The following is a 22404-nucleotide window of genomic DNA, read 5'->3' as shown; positions in this document are numbered from 1 at the left end:
ACTAAAGTCCAAATGCTAGTATTTAAAAGAATTCGAGTTCAGTAAGCGGGTAGGCTGAACTGAAGTTAGCTCGTGGAGTTAATTAAAATGAGGTTATTAGCTCAGGTTAGCTTACTTCCAATGCGATGACTGCCATTGCGTCATTAGCTATGACGTCGGTGCAGAAGACTAATCAGATTCGTCGTTCGTAATATCTGTTATGCAGCGCCCTCTAGTATAGAACTAATAACACCATGTAAACAAACGAAACGTGCGTTGGGCTGCGTGTACGTGCATGCATGTATGGATGCCATGCTGGTAGCAAGTACGATAGATTCTGGTGGCGTCGGTGCTTCAAAGTAGTCTGTGCACTTTAAGAATTACCCGCCATATGTAACCGAATGTAGCGGGTGGCGATGTCTAAGGTCAAATATCAGAGATGTCCGGAGGCAGTATCGAAGGGAAATTTTGTTGCGAAGAGCGACTTCGCAGTCGGATGCCAAGCAAACTCGACAGGATCGAGTGTAGACGTACGCAGGTACGCAACGAGGTGGAGCGGGAGGCGAAAACGAACGGAGCTGGTACTGGACACCGCCAAATACGAATACATCACATCACAGGGCAAGCCAACCTCCGCTAACAGCAAAGAATCCAGCATAAAAACCGGTCTGTTTAACAGGGTAGCCGGTCAATTCAGTTCGCCCCATGTAGCAACTGGGGTTCATCGTTCTGCGTTAATCAGTGTGCAAAAGGATACTCAAGAGTCTCCAGTGGACAGTGAGATCGATCGTGATATTGCTCATATGAGGGAAAGCAGAATTTTGGCGGGGGAGAGTTTATTGGACGATGAGTATCACTCGTGTAGGATACCCATCACTGCTCTCAGTAGCATGAAACCCAACACTTCCTTCACGCGTGTATCACGCGAAAGTGATAGAATACCTGGAACTTGTGGTATACACAACCATGGCAACACGTGCTACATGAATGCAGTTCTTCAGTGTCTCAACAACACGCAGTTTTTAGCCGAATATTTCTTATTTGGGAGGCATAGAGAGGACAAGCAGGAGCGAAACAGGCAATACAGGAGGGAGGGGAACGAGCTAAGTGATCAACTAGCAACCCTCGTGAAGTCCTTATGGTCCTGTAATTATTGTCCTGAAATTTCGCACGCATTTAAGCTTCTGGTAGGTAAATATGGTCCACAGTTCGAAGGCAGTGACCAGCATGATGCTCAGGAGTTCTTCCTTTGGTTAATAGACAAAATTCATGAGGAACTTAGAGCCCATAATAATAATATATCAAAGGTGAGTTTGTATATGTACAAGAATTAGTATATTCATTATGCTAAGCTTATTGTTTTAAATCAATTTATTTGAAATTATTTTATTATCTAGGCAACTAGTAAGAAAGATTCTGTAATATCATTATTTAATTAACCAAATAGTTGTTACTCGTCTTGAAGTACTGAGAAAAAAGAAATAGAAAATAGTTAAAATAAATAACAGGAAGAATTCACGTTGCAGGAAGAAGTTTCAGGGCGTCCACTTACTCCACCCTCAGTTGGATTGTAACCTGATTATAGCCAAGTACGCTCTCTTATACTTCTTTACCTTAAGTGACAGTATAGTAGCGACAAGCCAAGTACTGTTTTGGGTTTTGCTTTGAGAAAATGTCTTGAAGCCTCCCCGATGAAATATTTTATGCTATTAAAATATATATAACGATTTCTAATTATATTTTAATTATTAAAAATTAAAACGAACACGAAATAGTGTTAATACGTGAGTGTTCAGATATCTGTAAATACCAGAGACAGTGGATTTGTACGATGTACCTTCAAAAAGTTACCGTAATTTTAGTATAAAAGTTTATTGTGTGGACAGGTAGGCTTACTAACTTAACAATCATCAAAGTGTCTTCCTTCTGCACACGCACTTGATCCATCGGTCTTCCGAAGCTTTGAAACATTTTTTGAAATCTGTATAGCGCACATAAGGCCCCTTCGGCTTTTTCTTTGATGTCATCCACAGTAGCGAAACGATGATCCAGAAGCTCCATTTTCAATTTAGAGAACAGCCAGAAGTCAGATGGTTGTGATTTTTTTAGAACTGTTGAACTTCCGTGTACTTCCAGTCACATGATGGTGCAGGATCCAACCATTCTTCCAGTGTCAAAACCTCAACGTAGTATGCAGCAGTAATACTCCTGCCCTAGTCACAAATTTGTGGTGCTCTATGCCCTCATCGTCGATAAAAACGATCAACACGATTTTGACATTGGATTCTGTTGCACAAGACTTCTTGGGCCTTAGGGACAGTTTGGATGATTGCAAATCTGAATGGCACACAATCTTGGGTTGTAGGCAACACCCAACTCTTACTCCATTTGATCGTCCTATAACAAGCATACAAATCAATGTCCAGTAAAATTTACAAATTAATACGATGGTTTTCTGAAGTTAAATAGAGGAATACGAACAGAAGTTATCGTTAATAATTATACGTTTGTATTTCCTTAATTTCATATAGTAATAAGCTTATACAGCTGCAGTGTTTTTCACATCTGTTGTTAACCGTTCAGTTTTTCGCAACAGCTCGAGGCTTTTAAATAATGTTCATCATTATTTTTAATTAAGATCTTTACTAAAAACAGTTTAATTTAAGAGGAAACAAACGTTACATCACATCAGCATAGATGGAAGGCTAAGTGAGGAGGAACAGCGTTTAAATGGACGCATTCTGCACACCTCAGGCTCAATGACCTGTATAGGTAATGTCGTAGATGCCCTAAGATAAACATAGTATGACCTATCCACCCATCACAGACTGCACGACCTCGTATTGTAGACAGTTGTCCTATTCGTGACCAGCTTGTCTATGCCAAGAGGTTCAATCTTTTTAGATCGGAGAACTTCATTTCTAAATATACTCCTTCTGGCTCATAGTTTCATCCCTTCGTTTTTTTTTAAATCCTGTCTGATTCATATCCTGATTATGTGATATAATGTAGCGTATGATGATAGTAATAAAGATTTATTTTTTATTCTTTTATTTTTACGCGGCTTTTTATTTATATTGCCAATATATATTAGTAATATATTTTGTTTATTGTTTTATTATTTTATTTTGTGTTTAGTATAATAAAATTAAACTGCCCGTGTTTATTTACCTTTCTAAAGATTAGTCAGAACAAGGGTGATAAAAATCAGTACAAATATCTGCAGACAGTTGGAGAGAAGGTCGGCCATTTTAAATATTTTTTCCCCGGTGGCCATAATAGCTTGTTTCTGCGCTGCTAACGATTAATCATCACGTTAATAATCATATGTTTAGAAAAATAGTGAAGTCACAAGAGTTAATCGTGCTGTTCTCGATAGAGAGAGAAATAAATAAATGTGGGATAATGAAAGTGTAAATTATTTAAATAAAACCTTGCAGATCATGGGAAAACATTATTTTATCTGAGCTTTTCGAACATTAACCTAAATATAATGTATAACTAGTGTAACTCTGTGCCCACAACAGAATTTAGGCTAATAAGCACTGAATGATATTCCAGATTTCGTTATTCAAAACCTTGTAAATGCGAAATTCGTATAGGCCTAAACATAAATGTACGATAGAGAAACCTGCTTTTCCCTTCCTCTTTTTCCCTCCTTCGCAAAGGGTCATGCACGAGCTGAGAGTGGTCTAATTCCTGGCGGTGCCTTGACCTTCTTTAGATGAACTTATCTTAATAAAATACCGGATCTAGTAAAAAATAAATTTAGTCCATTTGAACCAGATTCTGTATGATTTAGTAGTTTCAACTAATACTTAAGGCTTAGGTTGAGGGAGATACGTTGTCACTGACTGACTAGCCCCTATCCCTCTCATTGCAAGTTACTCCCACTCTGTGTTTATATTCAACTACTCTTCGCATAAAAAAAACGTTTTCCGCTTGTGCTTCTTGCTTTAGTGCTAGAGTGAACACTGAATATAAACTCTGTTTCATAAAAGAAAGGGATGTTTTGTTTTATGAAATAGATAAAGTGGAGTTCCTTCTCTCATACAAGCAGCAATTTGTTATTGATCCAGACATTAGCTTAGTACTGTCGTGTTTCCGATATGAGTCAGCCTTGACAACTGTCACAAAACCGTTGGAAGGCGCTATTAATTGTTCAGTTACTCTCTCTTGTAACTGTACATAAATATATGAGTGATATTAGAACATTTAACATTTATGCGAGGAAGTGAAAGCTTATACTGCGGCAGCCAAAATAAATAAATAAATATATATATAAAGCTACCACGAAAAAATGATTTCAACTGTGGAAAGGAGAAAAAGGAATAGCCAAGTCTGGCAAATAAGGCTAGTGTGGAAAGCAACAAAGATAGCAAAAACAGGAATTTGTAAAAATCGATATCCAGTTTTATCCATAATGACACTGTACACATTCAGCTCTGTAACCATAGAAATAAGTTAGAATAATGAAACTTCTGGCATATATTACTAGACAAATAAGCAATACAATCAATAAAATATAACGTTCATAGAATACACAGAAGAAGGCCAAAGGAAACTTTTTGATACCCGCTCGTGTTCGGCAACCATCCTTCTTCGATTTAAATTTGCCCTCTTGCGTGTAAGCATTTGAGAAAGAGTAATGCCATCAGCATTTGGTTTACTGAACTCTTTTAAAGCCTCGTACGCTTCAATTAGATCATCACGCAGATGCTTAGTTTCCAGAGAAGAAACTATGTATATGTAATTTACAGAACCCTAGTTTTTAGAATAGGAATATCCTTTTGTGCTCACAACTAATCTTGTTCCTCTCTGCACGCTTTCTAAAGGATCAATGTCTTTCCTAAAATGGTTTTCAAACCTACATGCAGTATTCCAGATGTGGCTTAACCATTACGTTATGCAATGGGATTGTCACTGCTTTGTCCCTGCTGGAAAAGTCTCTGCATATCATTATTAGAATCACCATGGGCTGTGCAAACTGGCTGTTAGAACAGCAGCCCTTTTGCATAGCCCATACTCAGAAAATTTCATGTGCGAATGCATGCAATCATGCTCGGGTCTTTTTCCATATGAACTACCCTGCGTTTGGTGCCACCCAAATGGTGTATTATTCGGGGATTACTGCTATCAAAATTCATTGATCAATCAAATTCAGTTGCCACTTTTCCAGCTATCTGCTTAGTTTAACTAGATCTTCTTACATTATCTACTTTTGTTTTGTTGATTACCGTCATTAACCGCTCTGCCCAACTTTGTATCATCAGCTGACTTACACATCAAACTTGAAGCACCTATATCAATACCATTAATAAATATTAAAAACAGTAAGAGGGCCCAAACTCGACCTCTGTGGTATTCCACTCATCATTAGGCCATGAAGAGCAGTAGTCTTCAAACCACTCTGTCTTCACCACTTAATCATCCCTTTATTCTTAGTAGTTTCCCCTAAAGCCACATTGTTCCACTTTATACAGTCGTACGTGGTACAGTATAAAAGAATGTACTGAAATCTAAGTATAATAAAATCATTCTTTGCATCCAGTTCCTTTCTGACAATCTCACAGTAGCTAAATTAGATTGATTATCGTGAAACCTTTAACAAATCCATGCTGTGATTGCGTTATGGCTCTGTTTTCCTTTTAAGATGTGTTGCACTACTTCTTTAACTCCATTATGTTGGCTATATTATTTTTTCCAGCCTTTAGGGACTTTTCTTAAATCTAAGGGAGCTCTAGTTATTATGACTAAAGGTTTAACCGCCTCCTTTACAACTTCTTTTAATATAATTAGATCTCATCAGCCCCAGACAGTCTTATTTACTTTTAGCTGTAACAATTCCTCTTCCACCTGCCTTTCTGTTATTATAAAATCATTTTGATTCCAATCCAGACTGATAGACTTGCGAACCCTTTCTCTAAAAATTTCTGTATATGTGAACGTATACGCAAAATATTTATTTTTCTATGATCAATCAGTGCAGAAACATCAGTAATAATACATTTAATGTTTAGTAGCCTTCAATAAGCAACCTTATTTGGAACTGGATGATGATACAACAAGTCCTGCCCATTTGTCGCAGGCTCCATGGTCACCAAACGGTACTCTTATAGAATGTAATGTACCAGTGAATGTAATTATGTTTACAGTTACTTTTGTAACGTTATATTGGAAAGCTTATGTATTTCATAAAGGGTTGAAACACTGTGGACTTAGCCCTCGACAGTGGACTCCTGCTTGGAAAGAGAATACAATGATTCGGTCGCTGTAATTAGTATACTGACCAAAACCATAAATATAATTGTCTGTAGACAATATTTTTATTATTTATATTCGTGAAAATAGGGGACTTTTATGTAGTATTTGTTGTAGAGCTTGAAACGGACTAAAATAAACTTCTTCAGGACAACACAATCCATATATTTAGCAGTGATATTTATTTCAGATCATCATGAAAAAAAATTGTTAGTGTGTGTGTGTGTTAATGGTGTACGTATAGCAAATCTACTTTACAAAGCTCCACTTTTGCTTCCCTGAATGGTAAAGATTAATTTAGGTTGATGAATTGCTCCTGTATACTGTGAAGTAAATTCCACTACATGCTGACTCTGCTCTTTTGTCTTCCTTTAAGTTATCATCACAAGTGTGCCACGATGCTGCTATTAAAAAAAAGAAACCCACATTTCTTGTTTCGTGCTGACAGCTTTATTTTTACAAAGTTAAGGGTTTGGATTTTTGCACATTTAAAGTAATGCTGATTTCTATGAAATGGAGTTGTAGCTTTAAAGAGATTTAAGGTGCAATTGGAAAATCTAGGATTAGTCAGCTAACTTAAATTCCATTAATAGCGTGGCAAATTTTGTGCTTGAAAGCGATTGCACAATGACTCGACATCTCCAAATGACGATATTTCGAATCAGATTATTTATTGGATTTTTCTGTAGTCCAATTTCTCTTGACTTTTTGTTTAGTAGCCACGATAGCTACAGTTATTGTTTGATCGCTAGAATAATTATCATATACCCAACCAGTTCAGTGCAGAAACCTTTTTTTCGTTAGCTTTGAGTTTTTTCTCATTTTTTTTTATCCTCCTTCGACAGTTATCAGAAGAGAGCAATCTGGTCTTTCCTGAATGCCGAGCTTAGAAGCTAGGCTTTGTTTAGCCACCAACGTTGCGCGATATTTGTTTTGCTGACATAGATTACCTACTTTTGTTGCTAGTTTTTTCACTAGCTTTTCGCGGAAGTGTCAAATCCCCCACTTTTGTTCAATCTATACCAAACTGTCTTTTTTCTTTCGTTTACCGCGTGTGTGTGTTCCATTTGAAAGCGGAAATTGCACTTCACACGCACTTTATCTCGTAACAATTTACATCCACTTTTGTCTTTTTTTCTTTTAGGACTTCCATTTTGTTCTAATCTAGTAATTTTGTTTGAAAGTGTTGTTATAAGGCTACACTGCTAAACGTTGTTCATTGGCCGGAAGCAAGGAAGAGAACTAAGATTTTAAAAGATACAAATTTTGAACTCGTTGCTTCTGATGTTTGTGCGAATAACTTATACATGCAGATACTTAAAAGCAGTTTGAATCTGTAAGATATAATCAGTTTTTCCCTGGAAGAATTGTAACTAAAGCATCAAAAAAGAATTCTAGTGAATTTTTACTTAGAAAAATAGGCTAAGTAAACCCAGTGTTTTGTAAGGCATTTCTCAACCGGCTGCAGTCATTTTGTAATATCTTATCATAGTATACAAAAGTTATTAGACATGGCGACTTATTTGGTATTGTAATTTTAATTGATACTGCAAACATTGAATCCAAAGCCTGAATTCAAAGAAGAAAATGTAATGAAAAAGGTCCTGTTCATTTTGCTGCAGTTGAGAGCTGGAATCTGAATGTGGTCTTTTTCAGGCTTCCATTTTAACACGCCCCTGATTATAACCCTTAGTTAAGTTAATAAAATTGAGATAACCACCCTGTTAGTCACTAAAAAAATATATATATATTCATAAACTTTATGCTTGGGCTGCTAAAGTTGTGTACTTCTCAGTTCGTGTATAACTTAAAACCCGAATCCAGCCTTAAGGAAGTTATAAAGTTTTGATTTAAAAACGTTTTTACTGGCGTTATTAAAAAAAAAATGTAACGAAAAAACGTCACGCGAAAAGCGTTACGAAAATTTATTCCAGTTTAATTTATCTTCTACTGGACGAAATTTAATGAAATTTCGCGCGGAGCTTCATCTTAGCTCTATACTAGAGAAAAAACTTTCAAACCTCTGAACATTGCAGTAGTTTTGCCAGGATAGTGTAAGCGATGAAGGAAATTTTCTCACGTAATAAACGGGATAATGTGGACGTATAGCCTATCGTTGGAAAGCTAAGGAATTTAGAAATAGAAATATTAAGGTTTTAAGATACAAAAACTGTGAGACTGGAAAAGAGTTGTGCACATTTCTGAAAACTTCTTCAACTTGGACATGTCATCAGATCTTTCGATAAATACCACACCTAATGGAACAACTATAGATAGTGTATTTAGTCGTGAACTCTTCAATAAAAATTATATATCCTACTTTAGTCATCACAGACCAATACTTTCAGTAACCGATATGTAATTATTATTAATAAAATAAAAACATTGTCATATTATTATCCATGAATTTTATTAATATCTGAAAATTAAAACGTTTTTAACGCCTGCCGATGACTCTTAAATGTAAAACACGTTAAATATGCTAGCGACAGGACACATTATGTACTTTCTACAGAATTATTTTTTTCTTTTATTTCCTTACTGAAAATACTAAACGCACTAATGATTTTAATTGTAAATACTGCTACATTCATTTAAGCTTTCTGCTGTATTATCATTCCATTTTTCCACTCAAGTGCAGTATTTTAAAAGCCTGGTAACCATTAATTACAGACACTCTTCAGCATGTAGATAAAACCATATAATCATTATTTGACTCTGATTTAATAAAATAATTTGAACGATGAGTGGAATATTGGAAGAACAGGAGCTATACCTTGAAACTCTGCTAATTTAGTCAATATAAAGCAGGTGTACAAAAGTGAACTATGGAAGAAAGTGAGCCACGTAGAATATACGCTGGTTCTTGTTTGCCCTTTCTTATTTATTTGCCATCTGTAACAAATAATCAGTGCGTTCACAGTCCGTCGCATCAATTCTCCTCCTTCCAAAAAGAAACAGATCTGTTTCTTCTCCTTCTTTCTTCTAAGGGGGTGCAATTTTATCGTTTTCGAAAGGGCGTGACCGCAAGATGCCATTTCGCTTTCTGCACGCGTCTGTGGATATTTCACGCGTCATGGCTTATTCTTTTTGGCCCATCTAATGATGGGGGAAGCGTCGTGTACCTCGCGAAGGGGAGATATTTACTGCCAGTCCCGCTTTTATCTTTCTCAATAAGCGAACGGAAATGTTTGCGACGATATCTTTCAGATGGCACCGTTCATGTCCTTCACAATTTTTGGTAACTTACGAAGAACGGGACTTCAAAAGTTTTTTAAAACGACTGTGAGGCGGATGACTGCAGAAATGTCCGTCTGTTCTTTTCTTTCTTTCTCAAAATTGGAATGAGACGAGAAATGTCAAAGATGCGAAAATAAGAAATAAAATGAAGAGGTAGTGGAGGGAGTGAGAGAGAGAGAGAGATGCTATGTAAAACAGCAACGCTCGAAACTTTAAAGTAGGTTTATAGCTATCGAAAGCGATATTTATTATTATCTAGCGAAGTTCTGACCTTCACCTTGATGTTCTGCTTGGCTTCGATCCAAATATTCTTTCACCTAGAGCAGGTGAAAACGGTCGTATACAGATGTTTCGAAATCACGTGATTTCGCAACTACATCTACGTGTTATCTGTATGACTTCTACGTTGTGAAATAGCGCTTCTAAATTTTTGGGCCTAGTTTAGAATAACGAGATCAACTATAATAGTTATACTGGCCTTGATATAACCAGCGTGATATGAGATAATTGAAGGCGTTTTCGTTCTTCTGTCATCTCTTGTTAGAAACAGATTTGTGCGCTCTCTGACCAAACTTGAAAACTGAAATTCTATTATAAAACATAACAGATCTACGATTAAATCTTTTGTTCAGTAAAGGGTGATGTGTTATGCCCTCTCGGTTAGCGCAGTATCATTCTTTCCTCACTGTGTGGCGAGGAAAAAGGACTGGGTTTGAATTCCGTCAGTAGGAAGAAAGAAAATTATTATATATATATTTTTTTAATATTGCAGCCAAGTTAACGGTTTCGAGCGAGGGTTGTACGTTGTCTCCTTTGGAAAGTCTGGTTTTTCATTCAGCAAAACAGGCAAACCGATATAGAATACATGCAATTTATATGCAGAATATAATCGTTGACCTGTCATAGCTTTATTACATTGGCCCAAAACAACAGTAACTTTTGTTATCTCTCATACAGTACATAGGATGTTTCAATTAAAACGAACGGGGGGGGGGGGGTGTCTATCTCGCTTATTTTGAGCTTTAGCTTATTGTCTGACTTCTTGTAGTAATGTTAGAATTTGCGATTTAAAATTTGCCTAATAAGCTGCTTTTTTCTCAATGGGAAAGTTGTTCCCCACCCTCGGTTTAGTCTAAAAACATCATTGGTGTACTTCTGAAAGAATGAAATCGATTTTATTTGATTAAAAAAAAAAGATATATATATATATTCAGAATTATCTTCAGCAATTGACAAAACAAAGAACTCTCCTTTTAAGTGGTCTCAGGCGGAGGGTACTATGATTTTTCGTCCAGCAAACAGAAATTCGACCATAGATATATTATATATGGTGCAATATGGCCTAAAACCCTATAACAACCAACCCTTCCAAGGGAAAGGAAACTGTCCCCCATTTTGGAGAAAGTTATTGAACAATATTAGCAGGGAAGCACTTTATAGAAATATTTGCTATCAAATATCTTTATAAAGTGCTCCCCCAACACCCTTAGTCAGTTCAGGAAGAACTGACTAAGGGTGACCTTCTTGCATTTTCTAGCTAATCAACTTTAAATGGTTGTTCTGCAATGCCATTAACATAGCTTGTATTTAAATATTTCAGATAAGCACGCACTTGAAGCTTCCCGATTTTATCATTATTTCTGCTAATTAAGTGATCGAGGATTCTCTTCACACTACTTGCCAACTCAAGCTTTTATTCCCTTCCCGTCCTATAGAAAACGTAATGTCGCTTGATGATCTTACCTTACCACTACAAAGTTTTTAAAGTAGTAGTAGTAGTAGTAGTGGCACATGATGCAAGAAAGCAAGTGTAGGAGCTTATGCAGCATCAGCCAAAAAAAAAAAAAAAAAAAAAAAATCACACCATACCCTCCAAATGCCTGTCCAGTTCCTCCTTAAATTTATTTAACCTATCAACTTCCACAACAACAGATGGAAGTTTGTTCCAGCAATTAACCACCCGCTGGCTAAAGGCAAATTTCCGCACATCTATTCTACATCTGTCCTTTCTTAATTTGAACTTATGTCCCCGTAGGTTCGTATTCTGAACAAGTGGGAGGATCCCATCAGAATTCAGCGTGCTCAACCCATTCAAGGCCTTATAGACCTCAATCAGATCACCGCGCAGGTGCCTAGTCTCCAGCCACTGCAATTTGCAGAACTTAAGCCTCTCTTGGTAAGAGGATCCCTTCATTCCCCTCACCAATCGTGTTGCTCTTCTCTGTACACGCTCAAGCAAATCTACATCCTTCCTAAAATGAGGCCTCCAGACCTGTACGCAGTACTCAAGGCGTGGCCTGACCATTGCCTTATACAGAGGGACAATCACCTCCTTTTCCCTGCTAGCAAAATTCCTATATATCATTGACAAAACCCCATGACCTGCCCTAGCAGCCTGTCTGCATTGCTCATGGTCCTCGTTTCTTACTAACTCTCTCCATATCTCATATTTTCTTTTGGCTATCAGGTTGACAAATTTACGTCTTAGAAGAGATATTCTTTCTAAAGCTCGGCAGCTTCTTGTTGATCACTTACGCGCTTCCTGCGCTGGAATTGCTTTCTGGCTTTATGCACCTTCTTTTGGAGATTCGTTAACTCAAGACGCCACCACACTGGAACTCGTATACTCTGCGTTTGTCTCATCGAGGCGACCGATGCTTCATAAAGCATTGCTGAGCTAGGTTTACCACATCCTCCCCAGTCATGCTTAGCAGATCACCTTTCGATATATTACCTAGTCTCACTTTGACACCAGATCGAGTCCAATCAGCGTACTGCGCAGTAAATAGTCTATTGCCCTTCATAGGCGATCCCCAACTCGTGACTAGTTGTTTCTTATATGTTGGTTCTTATAAAAACAAGATTGGTCACTACAGGCTGAGTCATCGGAATTTGACAAACTTAAGTCAATATTTGACTCCGCTTCACTGTCCAAAATTTTGAATATTGACTAGGTTGATCACTAGCTTGTGAGCAGATATCAATTCATCTTAGCAGCCTTTATTGTCTTAAGTCTGCTGTACCATGAAGTGCTTTTGGCGTTTGCTTCCATACATATAAAAGCAGGTTTGTATCTTAGCCCTATTAGAGCGTTTTCCATATATTAGGTATTGTTCTATTTCCATGTTACGCTTACAATAAATTGACAAAACAGAACTCTCCTGAATCACATTGAATATTTTTGCACAAAGACTCCATAGCAGTGACCATCAGATCCAGGTTGAACACGATTATTGCAGCTCTTAAATTTATTTTCATTAACATTTACTGCCCTTGCAGTAAGAGAGTAGTCTATTAACTTCCCCTTAAGCATATATAAGGCTTCTGTAATATATAATATATCTATTTTCCTCCCTGATGCTGCAAACCACTCGGAACTCATCTGGTACAGATCTTGACCGTTGTGTATTAATTTGAAGTAAACTTAAACTAGTCTGTCACAACCTCAGATTCACCCGTTCTCTGTTTGGCCAGTTTGAGCACTAGTATTCAGGATATTTCTTATCTCTTACTGAGTGGTTTGCTGGAAGATTTCTCTCCAATAATTCCAACAAACAGCCCTCTTTTGTAAATTAGGACAAGTATGAAATGTGTGTCCTTGTATCGCACAGTGACTGTAGGTTGAATCGGTTTTCCTAGGTGTTTTTATCGTCTTCCAAAAACACTGGCAATTATAACATGCAGTTACAAGATAAAAGTCACTGAATCGGTATTGACATCAATCTAATAAATATCCTTTGCTATGTTTCCAAATTTCTTCTACCACTCGTCGATAACTCCTACATCCAATTAACTCTACATTTTGACTTATTTTCGTTGGAAAAACGTATTACCATCTCCGCTTCCACTTCTTCCTTATTTAGTCCCACATTAACTAAGTTCTCATAAAAATCCTGCATCCAGCCATCCTTAGATACCCGCCTATCTACATCATATAAAATTCTTGGGCCTGGCCACCTCAGTTTTGAGAAAGTTATTCCTAGCCTTTTCATCCACTCTTTTGATTTATCTACTCAAGTTCTTTCTTTGCTTGTGTTACCAAAACAGCACCATGGTCAATTATTTAAGAAGCCTTTTGGCTCTTACTCCTCTCAGCATTCCTGGCATTTCCTTCATTACAGCCCTTTCAATATAATCACTTGTTTTTAATATAGGGCCTCCTTTGCTTTAATGAACAAAACATATTCCTTATCTTTTTCACATTCTTTTGCTTCCCCATGTCTTTTGCCAGTTTTAATCATGTCTAATGCCAATCCATCTTTAAGAGCTTCACGAAAAGCTTTTTGATTAAAATCCCGAATTTAATTATTGTGATCTTCAGTTGTCTCTTGCATGCATATTACCTTTTCCCTCAACTTTCAAGCGACCTCCGCAGCTGAGTGGTCAGCCGCGAGGGTGTATAAATACTCGTGCCCGAATAACTACTAAAAACGGTGCTGTTTCTTGTATTCTCTCTATCTTATGAACTCTTCGACCGTGTGGTTATCCCGGAGTATAAACAGAATTTATTTATTTTCATTCGTGACTGCTAGATCTAACACTGCGCTCTCAAGGACACTCCACCTCGAAAGAATCTCACTTATTGCTCTGCGATTGGTGCCAGTTTCTTTGGAAAATAAGAAGCCCTCCATATGACGTCGGACCGTTATCACCAGTTCATTAAATTAATACAGGAACGCTTGCTACTTAGTCTTTCTCTGAATCGCTTGCCTAGTGATCATGACTAGCGTCGTCCTTACAGTTTATGACCATCTCAGTCTAGTTTAGGACACTCCACCTCCATCTCAGTTTAGGACACTCCACCTCGAAAGAATCTCACTTATTGCTCTGCGATTGGTGCCAGTTTCTTTGGAAAATAAGAAGCCCTCCATATGACGTCGGACCGTTATCACCAGTTCATTAAATTAATACAGGAACGCTTGCTACTTAGTCTTTCTCTGAATCGCTTGCCTAGTGATCATGACTAGCGTCGTCCTTACAGTTTATGACCATCTCAGGTACTTCAGGCTCAAAGTCACCTCAAAATCTAAGCTTTCCTTATCATCTGACTGGAGAGAATCGGCATTTTTTTGGTAATGTATTACATCCAAACATTACCGCATTGTGAATTGTCAGCTCACATCTAGTTTGATATTGTCTCATTCTCACTAAATTTGCCTTTTCCGTTGTAGTCGCGTGTTGGTAACTCTGATGTAGCTCTGGCCTTCTTCCTTCCACTCAGCCTTATTTTTGATTTACTAAACATGAAAGTTGGCGTATCAACTGGATTCTCCCTTTATTCTGTGGTGTCTTGGTCTTCTAACAGAATATTCTGAAGATGTATTCTTTGAAGAGTGTGGACTGTCTATCCCAGATTAAAACTCTTTCGGAGCATTCCCTGAAACTTTTCCGAGTCAACCCCCCCCCTCCCATTACTTACAGCTGTATCCTGTCCAGGAAACTCTTGTGCTTCAGTATCTTTGCCCACTAAATCAGCCTTTGTTTTGAACGTTTTTTAATTATCTTTTTATTTTATTATATATTTTTTCGAAATCAATAAATTTTACTGCATAAATCAGGGCAAGCTTATTTTTTCTCTGTATATATAATCACAGTACTCGTGGCCCTTAGCTATGAATTAGCTATGAAACAAATGTAAGAAAAAGTATAAATACTGCTTAAAATCATGCTCTTATAAATAAATCAAATAAACGTTCATATAATTATGAACCATATGAAACAAATGACGACCTCCTGAACGATCTCTAAACTGTGAATCTCTTTCTCCACATAACTATTAAAAACTAATTATGTGGACACGTGTGTTGTGTTATGTAGGGCGACCCCAAAACGTTAGTTCATCTCTGCCATGGTGCTCTATGATGATATACAAAACTCTGTAAAATGGCCAGAAATGAGTGTAGTGTGTGTTGTTTCTGGCCACTTTGCTACCAGGAAGCAGTGATCATTAGGAAGTCTGTTTCCCAATACCCGTCCATGCCACGAGGAGGCGTGGTACCATATATACACGTACTCAACAGTCTCCTCTTATTCAAGTCAGGTTGTAAAAGTAGTCTTCTTGAGTCGCAGAAAAAGGTATCTGACGTAGCTAGATTGCATTTAAGAAGATGAGTCTTCAAAGAACCATGGCCAGTTAAAATGTATGACGGCCTGGGTAAAACCAAAGCTGATTCCTTTTTGACCAATTATATAAACGTTGTGTTAATTGTGGAAAGAACAGCCATTGACCACAGTCTGCAAAGCGTGACACCGAAGGCACTGCCCCGGAAGTATGCTGTTCTGAATCCATAACACGAAAACCTGTTAAATGTAGTATTTACTGTGCTGGGTTGCAGTCTGTTTCCAGGTCTGAATGCTTTATTACTCTGTGTTTCAGGTTACTTCTCACACGTGGAACTGATCACTGCCGTCTTTAAGTTCTCAGCCAGAAAGTCTCACGCTGCTCTAGAAAACAAAACTAGATTTCAAGTAACCTAGGAAACCAAGTTACTAACGAGTACGTAAAAACACGAGAGTATTGTCTTGTATTCCTGGTAACAAACAGCCTGCTTCGTCATCGTCACGACACAATGGTTAGGGTCACAGTGACAAAACTTCTTGTCTCATAGTTCTATGTGATATCCCTTCGACTCTCCTGTCGGCGCAGTCATGCGTTGTTCCCCCCTTCTTCTTCCCCATAATGAGATATTTGTTTCACTTGTGTTTTTTTTTGTCGCGAGTTTTGCTTGAGCCCCCTCACTTCCCCCATCTATGGGAGAATGCCGAATTGTGCAACCATTCTGCGAGTAAAATGTCCGATAATGAATGTAACGATTATTTCCTTCCATTTAAATTTTTACTGTACCCTTTCAGACATCTGAGAACCAAATATGTGACGATGACCGGCTAAATAAACACTTAAGCTGAGTTGTTAAGCAGATTTGTATGTTTAAGAGCTACTATGGACAGAAGATCTGTTCAGTCCTTTTTTAAATTTAAAACTGTATATGCAATTCAAGAAGGGAACGGTATATAGTTTGTATCTTTTTATGGCGTTTTTTAAAAAAAAATGAAACTGTTATTCCTTTCGAATATCTCACTCGCAGGTTGCAGTTTGTGCTGCTATTGAGGGCATTCTTGGTAGCTGCTATTTAGAGCATAAAGAATAAAGCAACGCCTAATTTAAAAACTTTGCTTCATGTACCTAATGACATGCCGATGTGCACAGCAGTATGTCATTAAGCTGTGCTCAAAGACGCAAATTATATAAGTGCTTACATAATATATTACAATGCTTCTTAGCACAGCACATCGGTACGCCATATATAAACTTTCATGTACCTAATGGTAAATCGATACTGCATTATGTACTTATCTAAGACTTATTTTTGTATTCGTTTCTCTTACTTTTACATTTTTTATTAAATGTATTGATATTTTATCTTTTCACTTAAGACTGTTTAATTTAAAGGATTCAATATATTTTTGGTATGGTCATTTTCAAAACTCATCATCATCAGCCATTTTCAATCCACTGCAGGATGAAGGCCTCTCCAGTTCCTTCTGTTTTGTGCAATGGCCATCCATTTACTACCCACGAACTCTTGAATTTCATCTGTCCATCTTCGTCGTTGTCTTCCAGATTTTCTTCTAACTCAGCTCCTCTTCGCTACCATTCTGTTATTTTCTTAGTCCATCTGTCATCATGTCTTCGAGCTATGTGTCCTGCCCAAGACCATTTTAATTCTTTAGTTTTGATAAGAATGTCATTTACTTGAGTTTGTTGCCTAATCCATGTGTTTCTCTTCTTATCTAACAATCTGATTCCCAATATAATTCGTTCCATTCTTCGCTGTGTGGTTCTCAGCTTCTCTTCCATTCTTTGGTGAGTGCCCAAGTTTCACTTCCATAAGTCATGGTGGGTAGTATACATTGGTTCATTATTTTACGTTTCAGACAAACTGGGATATTGCTCTTCAGTATGCGACTATATTTCCTGAATGCTATCCATCCAAAATTTATTCTTCTCTTGACTTCCAGCCATTTATCATTATTACAGCTAATAACTTGTCCCAGATAAGTATGACTCCACCTTTTCAATTACTGTTCCTTCAATCATTATGTCCCTTTCTGGTATGTTCATTTTCTAAACTTATTGAAAGTTTTATATATATATATGTTTCTCTTTCTTTCAAACTGAAAAAAAAAGTTAAACATATAAGTTGTAGCGTAACTATGAGAAATTCCATCCAGGGCCATGTTCAACTTCACGAATGTTTCAGGTTCGAGTCTGCATGCTGCCACAAAAAATACCTCCCCCAACGCTGTTAACTGAGAACCATATGCTGCAGCTACATATGATTCTCAGTTACAGCTTTGACTTTTAATGCTCCTTGTCAGTCGCTTAGTATAAACAAAAACTTATTTAATTGGTGAAAATGTTAAAGGGTTTCAATTTTAAAGGGTTTAACTGAATTACAAGTGATACTGTTTTACTTTTTCGCAGGATACGCATCCCTGCTTATAATTAATAAGGTGTCTTGTTAATAAATTTGCAAATAAAGGAGTGAATTAATATTTTAAGGCATGCGTTGGTCTCTCAGATTGCGATCTTGACGTGTCAAGAGTTTCGTTATCGCACTGCACTTAAAACTGTATTTCTGCTTCGCGAAGTATGTAATTGCCAATTATGCGTAATAAATAAATCTTTAGTGTACAAAGGGATAAATATAAACAACTCGCAGCGAGACGTTAAGGAGTTTACATAATGTTATTACTTATCTAGTTATGAAAGACATACGCAGAAAAATAAAGGATGATGTCATTACAAAACTAAACGGGTAAAATTATTAAACTTAGTCTGCATGGCAATGAGGTTTCTGTGGATAGTTTCTTCATAGTCTGGAGGAGTAGGATTCCTCGCGTGTAGGTCTAAAAGGAAATTCAGATCATATCAGAATATGACAGTATGTGTTACAGTGATAATAGCACGAGGATCGAATCTGTGATTAAAATCACGACATATGACTAAGCTCGCAAAGAAACAGTCTCAGACAAGCGGGTTGTCAGAAGGGCTAAGATTGCTCTGACCAACGACCACAACAACTAATAAAAAATGTGACAGGGAATAGCTGTAGACTAAGTAGTGGTCACCAAGAGACAATGAGGGCGTCGTTTAGATTCCTGTGTCCTCATAGAGGTTGGGTCCCCTACTTAGCGGTGGTGGCAAATACATGGAGGTCGCAAACCAAGTGACTCAGATGTTGCGGCGCCAGAAATCAGAAAGCACAAGTCTTGTTTTGTGGGAAATGCGTTGCAAAGGATCGTAAGCACGGTGGAGGCCAGGTACAGAAGTTCTATATGTTGGGGTTACTAATGGCTCCTGAGAGCTTTTTTCCCCCCTTCAATACTAACCGTAGTTCTCCAATTACCTTCGGGAACCAGAACAGCGCTATCGATTGTGCTTTTCAGTGGTCATTATCCATGTCCATGTAGTCTAAGTTTAGTTGTTGTTCGTGAGAGAAGTCAGTACTCGGCAACAGATCCCATTAAGGATTTATGAGGCTGCCGATGCCCTTGTTTCTGCTCCTTACAGTATAGCTGCAATGACTAAGAATTTAAAAGAAACTACTTCTATCGCTACATACAATCAGCTTTTTCACGCACTTGCTCATTGAATATTGAGCTTTACCCACAGTTTTTGAGGTTGTTACACTGAGATATGAATATTAAACAAGTTAATAATGTAAAGCATTTTTGTAAAGGTTGTTGCACTGAGGTTTTTATTTGCTTTCTGTTGTGAAAAAACGAAAATAATATTATGGATAATTATAAAATAGTACAAAAAAAAGTAATAAGGAAATGTTGATTCAGAACTAAACTTACAACAGGAACATAATTTTGACATAGCGGAACAAATCTACTCGTACATTGTAGAACCAAAAACAAAACGAAAAGTAATGCAAACTATAGGAAGAAACTAACTTTGACCATTTAAGATAATCAGACCTTTCTTGACAATTTTGGAGAGTATAATGCCAATATACTTTCCTTCATGGGGAAGGAGAGGCAATTCGTTGGAATTTCCTTCACAATTTTATATTTTAACACGCATTGGTGTGCAGACTTCTCTCTACCATTACAGCAAATGCACTGTTTTTGAACATTTTCTGCAATGAACCCGACAAATGTGGAACAGTGGCATAAATTCAGTTATTTTAGATAGTTGGCTACCGGCCCACAAATTCTCATTCTTTCTCGAAGAGCTCAAACGTGAAATAAATACGTTTCAACTTATATTTCTATGATAAATTGAAAAAATAACATCATTGCGAATTTTTTCTTTTCAAATCATCGTATCCATACGAAAGCCAGTAGTCAGAAAAGGTCTTTATTGTTGATGAGTCCCTACCTTTTTTTTTTCATTATATTTCATTTGGTTTCCAGTTTGTCTCATTTTTCACTTCTTCTGCATTATGTGTTCCTTGTATGAATATGTTATTTTTCAGCAACCAGCAAAATGATAGTCTTTTACTTCTTTGCCACATCGTTCACGATATTATTTTTTGGTTCATTCAGTTCCGTTGTGTGTTCGTTGTACGTTATTCCAACTCTACTGACTTTCCTTGAAATTATGAATTTCATGGCTGAACATGGACAAGGTTGCTATGCTTTTTCGACATCCTGTCACGATTAAATAGAAGTCCTTGCATCTGGCTGCATTTAATATTCTGACTTCCCCTCTGTATCACTTCCTCGATGATTATCCATTCTGACAAAAACCTTCCGGCAGAATGTCCTTCAGCATTTGGAAAAGCTAGCTTTGCTGCAAAATATTCGGCGTAACCACCGAGTGGCTAAGAGCACGAGGAAGGCTAGTGACCCGTCCCCAGCCGAGCCGCTGACAGCATGAAGCCTGACCGATAGCGGATGTGGGAGACAATAGTGCCACTGTCATCTCCATCCGATGGGATGCCATTGCTGTTTCTAGTAGCAACGGCCTGTAGCAGACACGGAAGTGAAATGACCCGAAGCAGCCGTATCATCCGTAGCTGACATGACCTGCTGTAACAGTTCTATGTTCTGTGGCTAAGGTTCCGCAAATGGAGAAAGATAGTCTTCCCTTGTTAGGATATATCGAAAACATAACCGTTCGTTGTCAGAAGATATTAATGTGTGTATCCTTTCTGCACACGCGAGATTACTCGTGTGTTGACATTTTTGAGATAGTGTAAGGTGTTATCGAGGTCTAATTTATGTCAATGAAATCCAGATATTGCTGAAGATAACAGGATTTCATCTCCGCATAACCAAAACTACCCAAATAGTTGCGCGCTCAACTTTTGGGCAGTTTTGGTTATGCGGAGATTAAATCGGTGTACTGGATTTGGCAGAATACACCTTTCTTCTTATAATATTGTGCACATTCTGAAGCTTCCAGCACACGGATTCCAGTTACCATAATTCCTGTCCAAAACTAGTTTCCGGTAAATCTCGCTAGGGATAATTTATTCTGTGATACATTCCCTTGGCCTTTAATTGCTACCTCATCTTTTTCTTGTTTCCTTGGTCTATTGTTATCACGCATCTATCGTGACTGCTTCTGAGGTGGGATGTGGAGATATAAACAGGCCAACATCCCACGTTTTCGTCTGCTAGGAAACAGGAAAGAGTGGCTGTAAGTTCAAGACGAGCAAGACACTGCTCGGTGGTTGACCCATCCACCATTATATAAAGAGAGACGATGTAGAAAGGCAAGGGAGGGAACGCAAGAGAATAGAAAAAGAAGAAAATAGCATACTTGATGTAAATGTAGAACGTTCCCCACTGCAGGCATGTACAGTGTTCTAAAATAAGTTTCTTAATACGAGAATGACCCATTTTGTTATTAGTGTGAATTTTCCCATGGTAATTTGGTTGGTATCTTCACAAATCATTTCACACCTGCTTCTAGAGAAAAATTTTCTCTAGAAATCGCATTGTATTAAAATTTTAGAACGAGAAAGCAATGGTTATATAGCTTCTTCTCTCAAGAAAAATAATAATAAAAAAATTAAATTAAATAAAAATAGAAAAAAGTAATAAATATATAATAAATAAATTAATAAAACAATAAGTGAAATGAAATAAAAATTTCATTTCATTCGTTTAGTTTGTTTCATTTGTTTGATGAAAGAGATCTCTTTTTTATTTTTATGACTGGCTAATTAAGATACATAGGTATGCCAAGCAGCCACTGCTGCTTGCCATCTGGGTATCTTAACGATATACAGTGGCGGACAAAAAAACTGCACTATTTGGGAATTTTGCAAATAATGTGTTTTTCGCTGCATTGTGGGTTGCAGAAAATGTTCGAAATGCATTTGTTAGATGGGATATATACCTCTGTGAATGAAATCCAATAAAAAGACTCCACTTGATATACCTAATTGCCAAAAATATCTTCCCAAAGGGTAAAATGCGTAATTAATGGAAATATGAGAAATCATGCAAATGGCAATCATGACAACCAAACATACATTTTATTGCATTTATGTGTACAAACTGAAATTACAAGTTAATGTAATAGTATTATGTGCCGTAAATCAGCAAAATAAGTCTTAAATATTTTGTTGTTCCTCCTCGAGCTGCAATTACAGCCTTGCAACGATCTCGCATAGAGTTAATCAACTTCTGGATATACAGTTGCCAAATTTCGTGGTACCACACCCTTTCAATGCTCTCCGGCAGCTGAATCTTACTTGTTGGCTTCTTCTGAGCAATTTTATACAATTATATTATGTACCAGCAATTTTTAATAGGGTTCAAATCTGCACTGTTAATAGACTTAATTTACCCCATCCCTTTGCTTGCTATGCATTCCCAGACCATCTGACGGCGGGGAACTTTACAGTCGGTGTTATGCAGTCAGGATGGTATGCCTCCGATTTTCGTCTTCTGTCATAT

General features: G+C 37.4%; 1 protein-coding gene across 2 annotated transcripts in view; it reads left to right on the top strand.

The window, feature by feature from the left end:
- Positions 1 to 260: 260 nt before the first annotated feature.
- Positions 261 to 22404, top strand: part of LOC150082996 (ubiquitin carboxyl-terminal hydrolase 43-like) — a 96779-nt gene continuing 74635 nt past the window's right edge. For both annotated transcript variants that reach the window (XR_016547203.1, XM_090377728.1), the window contains exon 1: positions 261 to 1286. Coding sequence is in view for 1 of the 2 variants with exons in the window: in XM_090377728.1 (XP_090233854.1) it covers positions 396 to 1286 (891 nt within the window). In the remaining variant the exon portion in view is untranslated. The remainder of the gene's footprint in view (positions 1287 to 22404) is intronic.

Source organism: Mastigoproctus giganteus, chromosome 7, assembly GCF_048544385.1.
Source record: "Mastigoproctus giganteus isolate SK-2022 chromosome 7, ASM4854438v1, whole genome shotgun sequence".
Taxonomy (NCBI): domain Eukaryota; kingdom Metazoa; phylum Arthropoda; class Arachnida; order Uropygi; family Thelyphonidae; genus Mastigoproctus; species Mastigoproctus giganteus.
This window is presented reverse-complemented; position numbering and strand designations above follow the sequence as displayed.